Below are 7878 nucleotides of genomic sequence, written 5' to 3' on the forward strand. Positions count from 1 at the left end.
AAGCCCGGCAGCCGAGTGCGTCATGCCTAGTAAGCCCAGCGACCGAGCGTTGCGCCTCAGAAGCAGCTAGCTGGCCTAGCAATGTAGCGCACGAGCGGATGCCGTCGGGGCTCACCTACCTCTGCGTCGCCGTGAGCTTGCCTCTACGTGGAGCTCTCCTGCCTCCACGCCATCTCCCGCGTGGCTCGCTGGCCTCGCATCATTGTGCACGAATGACTACCGCCGAGGCTCGCCTGCCTCCGCGTCAACGCGAGCTCGCCTCTATGCAGACCGCATGCCGATGGGGTTTTCTTGCCTCTGCGCCGCCACGCTGCGGCTCGCCGCCACGTCACAGACCATCAGTGTTCGCTGCTTTGTGTTGGATGCGCACAAGGGAGCAAATTGGGGAGAGAGAAAAGAGGGGAAGAAAGCGAACAGATTGGATAGGAATGAGTTGATGAGCAGAGCGCTGCGCCTAGAGGCAGCAGACGAGCGGACAAAAGCGATAGGAACAAGTGGATAGGAATGAGTAGATTAGCAGTTTTGAGAAATGAAGGCGCAGGAGGTTATTGGGCTGGCGACACGGCCCACCAACGGACCGTCCGGCAGACGGATGCCCGCTTCAACTTCGTTTTTTTGGTTCAAGATAGATGAATGTTTAATTAAATATTTTCCTAGAGGCTCCTCCCCTTTTTCTATAGTAGGCTTGAAGGCACCAGGATTGCTCTTGTTACCGAGGATAGTGAGGCATGGAGCCAGTGGGGATGAGGATGATGCTCGACTTACTGCACGAGTACACTGCTTCTTCCTCCAACCATAGTCAAGCAAATTGATAAATATAGAAAACACTACCTTTGGAGGGGAGGAGAGATAAATGCCAGGAAACCACCTAAGGCTGCTTGGCCTCTAGTTTGTAAATCAAAAAAGGAATGAGGACTCGGTGTTCTGAATTTGCAAACTCAAAATGGAGCTCTGTTACTCAAGAACTTAGATAAATTTTTCAACAGGAAAGATCTACCATGGCAGCGGCGGATCCAGGAAATATTTTAGGGGGACTGAACAACACTGCTGCTCGATCTTAAGTCTCAGCCCTCCCTACACTATAGAACTTTGCCTAAAAATTCATAGGGGCTCTACAGTAATTTGCATTGCTTCGGTTTGGGTAGGGGGGGCTTGAGCCCCCCCCCCCCCCCCCCCCCCCGCCCCACTGCTGGATCCGCCCCTGTACCATGGGTAAATTTAGCTTAGGAAAAACACTATAGCAATGACAGATTACCAGGTGGCACCGAAAAGGGCTCTTTCCGGTGGAGGGATTCTTAAGTTGCTCACCAAATTCAAAGGAATAGCATCTGTTTCAGTTCAAGATGGTTCAAGTATACTTTTCTAGGAAGATCGGCGGAATAACTCAGTGCTCAGATTGGAGTTTCCAGAATTACACTCTTTTGCAAAAAAATAAAGCTATAACCTTACAAAAAGTATACCATCAGAATGGGTTCTCAAATCTCTTTCATTTACCACTCTATGTTGAGGCCTATGCTCAGGTGCATCATATAGTTCACATGATTCAGAATTTAAACTTGACTAAGACAATAACTCCTAGAACTACATTTGGGGTTCAAGTATGTTCTCATCCTCAAGAGCCTACAAAGCTTTGGTAGGACAGACTGAAGCACATCAAGCCTTCAATTGGCTCTAGAAATCTTTCTGCCCGCCAAAACACAAACTTGTTTTGCTGGCTGCTACTCCAAGACAGGCTGAGTACAAGAAATATTTTGAGAAGGAAAAATATGGTACTGGAGAACTATAAATGTGTGGTTTGCAGCAGCCAAGTAGAAGAAACCTTGGAACATCTTTTCTTTCACTGTCCTTCTGCTAGCTGCTGGGATCTCATAGCCTTCCACTCTCTTGATGCTCTTTCAAGATTTCAAATAGTTAAATCTTTGAGAATTAAATAGTTAAGTCCTCTCTTTTCTGGTCCCCTAAGACCTCTTAGTTTTAGTTTGTTTAGTTTAGTGTTCTTTTCCAAAACTTTTGTAATCTCTTTATTTTCTGCTTTCTTATAATTAATTTCAGTAGTGGCTTTGCCCCTGTGTTCCTTAAAAAAAAATGCTCTAGCATGCAGGGGCGGAGAGAAGGTGGCGCGGGCAGGGGCCTGCACCCTCCAATGTTCCACGGACTTCAATTGATGGACCCTTAATCGCTGATAATTAGCTATGGATATCCTTGCTAAAGCCCAGTTAATGGCCCAACTAAGGAAACCAAACGTCGGTCTTTGCCTACGACCTTTGCATTTCATCGGTCATTGGTGAAAGTGAATCGATGCTATACTCGTCTCCTTCGTGTCTCTAGCTCTCCGTGTCTCCGTCCCTTCTCTGAGTAGGTGCACGCGCTCGGCCTCGGACTGCCGATGAGACTCCGTCATCCGTCCTAGGCGCTTCGGCTGTTCGCCCGTCGGAGACTTCCACGGCAGCACATGACGGCGCTAGGCCGGAGCAGGGCTGTAGCAGAGCAGCTTAGCGAGCAGAAACATCCGAACAGGAAGCTAGAAGCGGTGCTAGGCCTACAGCGGCAAGCCGACAAGGTAATATGCAGCACTCGTCGCACTGGTACTCTAGTCTGTTAGTGTCCATTCACAATTCAGTGAATCATCTCTTAAAACCAAAGGTCGCTAAGTGACTAAATTAAATAATTCTGATGATATTTGTTTATCCTATGAATTATCTCCTTTTATCTTGAATTGAATAATCTTTTTTTTATCTTCAACTGAACAATTTTATGACTATACGTGTATATATAATTATACATATCTTTACTTCATATTTTTCTTTTGTCATTCCATGAATTTTATCGACAATCAGCGCTTCTAGCTTCCCCTGCTTGCTTGCATATAGTTTCCAGATCAACTTCGGTTAGCCTAGAACTTAATTTACATATTGGTTTTGTAATCAAATTAAATAGTACATGCTTGCATATAGTTTCCAGATCAACTTCGGTTAGCCTAGAAATTAATTTACATATTGGTTAGAAAAAAAACCCCAACGAACCTGACCTAACAAGGCACCAGTTGTGCTTGCAGGTCCTCCAGAGGTGTCTGCTGGTACCAGAATTGATTTAACATTTACTGCCTGAATATATTTCAATGGATTGTTAGTTGGTGACTCATTTATATGGTAAGTGCCTGACTATATTTCAATGAATTGTTTCGGTCTCTCTAGTATAACCTGCGTATAAAACAGCAGGGAATGGAGCAGAAAGCCAGTAGTGTTTCTGACCGCCCAAGTGATGTCGCTATGAAAATTGTGTATAGGAGTAGGAGGCATCAGGAACACCAGCATGACAAATCTGTCAGCTGCAAGTAAGACATAAGCGAAGACTGCCGCTAAATCCGAGACACCTCGCCACTCTTCGGAGGTTCCGAGATCCGCCTCTGATGACGCCAAATTGTAGCAAAGCCAGAGCAGTACGGTCTCTCGCCGTCACGCATTCGTGCTAGCACCCGGGTTCATGAGTGTTGAAGGTCAGCTATGTTTAAGCAAAGCTGTTTTCGATCCAGACGTGTGCACCAGTACAAAGGAGATGTGCATTACGTTGTGAATCACTTAGTCTTAAGAAGAAACATTATTTGTTCTAATTAAAAGGACTAATTCTTGTAAAGGGCCCCTTTTCACTAGATTGCTTGTTCAATGCATTGTCCAAATGAAAATTAGATTCACCATGAGACCTATCGAACCTCGAGAGTTCAATCCGATACAAACTTGACAGAATGTTCACCGTCAAGTTGTTTTTTGCTTAACAAGGTACCAGTTGTTTTGTGCTTGCAGGACCTCCATAGGTGTCTGCTGGTACTGGAATTAATTTAACATTTACTTCCTTAATATATTTCAATGGATTTTTAGTTGGTGACTCCTTCATATGAGTGGTAAGCCCCAAAAGAAGCACAGCTATGGCTGGAAGATGGAGTGCTGCCCTTAACATTATGTAACGTTCCTATGCTTTGTTTGCCATGACTTGTAATACTTGTAACTGGAGGGCCTAGCCCCTTCCACCCACCGGCATCGCCGGAATCAGTGGAATGAAAATCAAGTGGCCAGGGATCGGCTTTGATCCCCCGTCGTTGACCTCAAAAAAAAAAAGAGTGGTAAGTGCCTGACTATATTTCAATGAACTGTTTCAGTCTCTCTAGTCTAACCTGCATATAAAACAGCAGGCAACAGAGAAGAAAGCCATTGTTTCTGGCTGCCCAAGTGAAGTTGCTATGGAAATTGTGTATAGGAGTAGGAAGCAACAGGAACAACTGCATTACTGCTCTGCCAGGTGAAAGTAAGATATCAGCGAGGATTGGTGCCAAATCGGAGACACCCCCTTGCCACTCCCCGGAGGTTCTGAGATGACTCACCTCAGATGGCACCAAATTGTAGGAAAGCAGGAGCAGTAGTCTTTACCAGTCACGCATTCGTGCTAGCACCCCAGTTCATGGCGAGTGCTGAAGGTCAGCTATGTTTAAGCGAAGCTATCAGGCAGCCAGATGCGTGCACCAGGACAGAGGACATGCTCATTACGCTGTGAATCACTCAGGCTTAAGAATCAACATTACTTGTTTTAATTAAGAGGACTAGGCACTACCGCATGCGTGGGCTCACGACATTACTGGAGCTTTATCAGTTCAGGTGATCACTGATTACCTCAAGGTGTGGGATCTAGTGGAACATGTCGAACTTCAGCCGGGATCGTAGGACAAACTGATCTAGAGGTGGTCGTCCGATGGTGCTTACTTGGCATCGTCGGCTTACAGGGCCATGTTCATGGGGTCCTGCGTGCTTCGTGGTGTCAGAGAGACATGGAAAACCCCGGTGCCTTCATGGGTACACCATTTTATCTGGTTGGTGCTCCATGGCCGATGCTGGACAGCGGCGCAGAGAAAACGCCACACAGCTTGCAAGACGCCGATGATTGCGTCCTGTGTTCGCAGCCTTCTGAGATGATGGACCACCTCCTGGTTGCCTGCGTGTTCTGTGGGGAAGTTTGGTACAAGGTGCTTCAGGTGCTCGGGTTGCAGCAGCTTACCCCGAACCTGGTCGAGTCCTTCTGTGAGTGGTGGCTGCAGGCAAGAAAGCGAGTTCCTAAAGTTCGCAGAAGAGATTTCGACGTGCTTGTCCTCCTTGTCAGTTGGATGATTTGGAAGGAGAGGAATGCCAGGACGTACAGAGCTGAGGTGCGGTCGTCGTCTCAATTAGTATTGGCGATCAAAGAAGAGGCCTTGCAGTGGGATCATGCTGCGTATAGGCACATCAGGTCCCTCATTGTTTCAGGGTGATAGTTAAGCGTTCCAAGGCTCAGCAGCCTCATGTTTGTTAGGCAGGTTCCTCTGTTCTTCTGCTTCTGCATCTTTGTAGATGCTGTTTTCTTTTTTTGCTGTCAGCTATGCTATCACATCTAATCACTATAGCAGCCTGGCATATCAGTGCACTAGGATGATTAGATAGGTAGAGTTGTATTTATAGCTTTCCACTGCAACTAATTAAATAGAGCGAGTTCAGTTTTGCCATCTCTTCTGCAGAGCTCCGGCCAACGCTGGTGCTTGTGCTGTGTGTGCGCGCTCTGTTCTCCCTCCCTTCTTCTACCTCTAGCCATAGTGTGTGGTTGGTAACACCGGTTAGCGTTCGGCTCACCCGTGCGGGAGATCCGGGGCCAACATACTCCAGTTTGAATAACTACTACCTCATATTGCTAATAGTTTTGGTCATCGACAAAAATGTATTGAGAATACACTACTAGAATGCACAAGTTTCCCTAGGGTATATTCTTTCCCTGCCGTTTGTTTGGCATCCTAGGGAAAGATATGTTCCTCTGAGCTAGCTACGTGATTCCTGTGAGTACAGTCCTGAATGCAGCTAGGACTTCATGCCATTGAGCTAGCTACTGCGCTTCATCCTGTACACTGCCGAGAATTTCATAGCTGACAGTGACATTCCGTCAAGTTTGCATGGGATTGAACCCTCGAGCTTCGACAGGTCTGATGGTGATACGGGTCATGATGGGTTTGTTATCATGCATACATTTGTTAGAACAAAAACAGTTTTATACCTCAAAGCATGCCACACATTGTCCATATGTCAGTTCGTTTTGATCGTCTCCGATGCAATCTAATTTTCATTTGGACAATGCATCGAGAACAAGCAATCCAGTGAAAAGGAGCCCTTTACAAGATATTTTTTTCTCGACCGTGCCATGAGGCATGTTTTTTGTTAAGAGGAAGTAGATCAAACATACAAACTCGAAAGAAGCACAGCAATTGGAAATTACTGACGCTACGGAAGGGGAGCCTTTCGGCACCTACCCCTGCCGCACATACAGGGGAGCAGCAGATTACTTTATAATTCTTCCTCTAATCCTGCTGCTAACCCTAGAACCTCCACCATGCCGATCATCTTCTTTAGCTCCGTGAACCGAAGACGGCCGAGCAGCTTGGTGAGGACGTCCGCGAGCTACCGACCAGTTTTGACGAACTCGATGATGATCTGCCCTCCATCGACACAGTCCCTGAGAAAGTGGAACTTGACGTTGATGTGCTTGCTCCGGTCGTGGAGAATCGGATTCTTCGCGAGAGCGATGGCGGGCTAGTTGTCCACCATCAGTGCTGGTGGGTGAGCTTCCACACCGATCAGCTCGCCCAGCAGCCGGCACAGCCACACAGCTTGGCACGCCGCTGTGGCCGCCGCCACATACTCTGCCTCGTACGTGGACAGCGTCACCACCTTCTGTATCAGCGACAACCATGAGATTGGAGCCGACCGAGGAAGACGAGCACGCCAGAGGTGCTCCGCCGTCCGTCGATGTCCCCCGCCATGTCTGCAACGCTGAACACAGTGAGCTACAGTCTACTTCCGCTGATCTTGGGGAAGACGATCCCCTGATTCACCGCCCCCTTGATGTAGCGCAGCAGCCGCTTCACCGCGGCCCAGTGATCCTCTCGGGGATCCTCCATGAAGCGACTGACGTAGCCCCACGACAAATGCAATGTCTGGCCTCGTGTGGACTAGGTAGCATAGACCGCCGATGATGCTCCGGTAGAGTGTTGCATCTACCTTCGCCGCGGTACTAGCCCTCATCAGCTTCAGCCGCTCCTCCATCGGAGTCACGCATGGCTTGCACTCAGCCATGCCGCTCCACTCCAACAGCTTCGAGGCGTACGCGCTCTAACCAAGCATGAGCGCCTTCTTCCCCTGTCTCACCTCGATGCCGAGGTAGTAGGAGAGTGCACCAAGATTGCTCATTCGAAAACGAGCCGCCATCTCGCGCTTGAAGCTGTCGATGTCCTATGCACGTGCGCCAGTGACGATCAAGTCGTCCACATACACACCGACGACGAGCTCCTCCATCCCCCGTCGTCGCGTGTACAGCGCGTGCTCAGTTACGCACCGCGTGAACCCAAGCTCGCCCAGCGTGGCATCAAGCTTGGTGTTCCACGCTCGCGGGTCCTGCCGTAGCCCGTAGATCGCCTTGCGCAGTCGGAGCACCCTGTGCTCCATTCCCTTGACGGCAAAACCTAGAGGTTGCCTGACGAAGACCGTCTCCACCAGCTCGCCGCTGAGGAAGGCTGATTTTATGTCCAGGTGATTAACGCGCTAGTCCTTCGCTGCTGCCAAAGCCAACAGCAGTCGGATAGACTCCATGCGCGCTACCGGCACAAAGACTTCCTCGAAGTCGATGCCCTCTCACTGGACAAAGCCTCGAGCGACGAGACACGCCTTGTGCTTGACAATGGCGCAGTGCTCATCCCTTTTGACATTGTACACCTACTTCAAGCCGATCGGACGACATCCTGGAGGTGGATTGACGCGCTCCCAAGTTTAGTTTTCCTCGATCGCCTTCATTTCCTCCAGCATCGCCCGTCGCCAA

The 7878-nt window shown here is 48.7% G+C and overlaps 1 protein-coding gene across 1 annotated transcript; it reads left to right on the forward strand.

The window, feature by feature from the left end:
• Positions 1-4816: 4816 nt before the first annotated feature.
• Positions 4817-5293, forward strand: LOC136507648 (uncharacterized). The gene has a single exon (XM_066502305.1). It carries the CDS (start codon positions 4817-4819, stop codon positions 5291-5293), a length of 477 nt encoding a protein of 158 aa, XP_066358402.1.
• The last annotated feature ends 2585 nt before the right edge of the window (positions 5294-7878 follow it).

Source organism: Miscanthus floridulus, chromosome 15, assembly GCF_019320115.1.
Source record: "Miscanthus floridulus cultivar M001 chromosome 15, ASM1932011v1, whole genome shotgun sequence".
NCBI classification, from domain to species: domain Eukaryota; kingdom Viridiplantae; phylum Streptophyta; class Magnoliopsida; order Poales; family Poaceae; genus Miscanthus; species Miscanthus floridulus.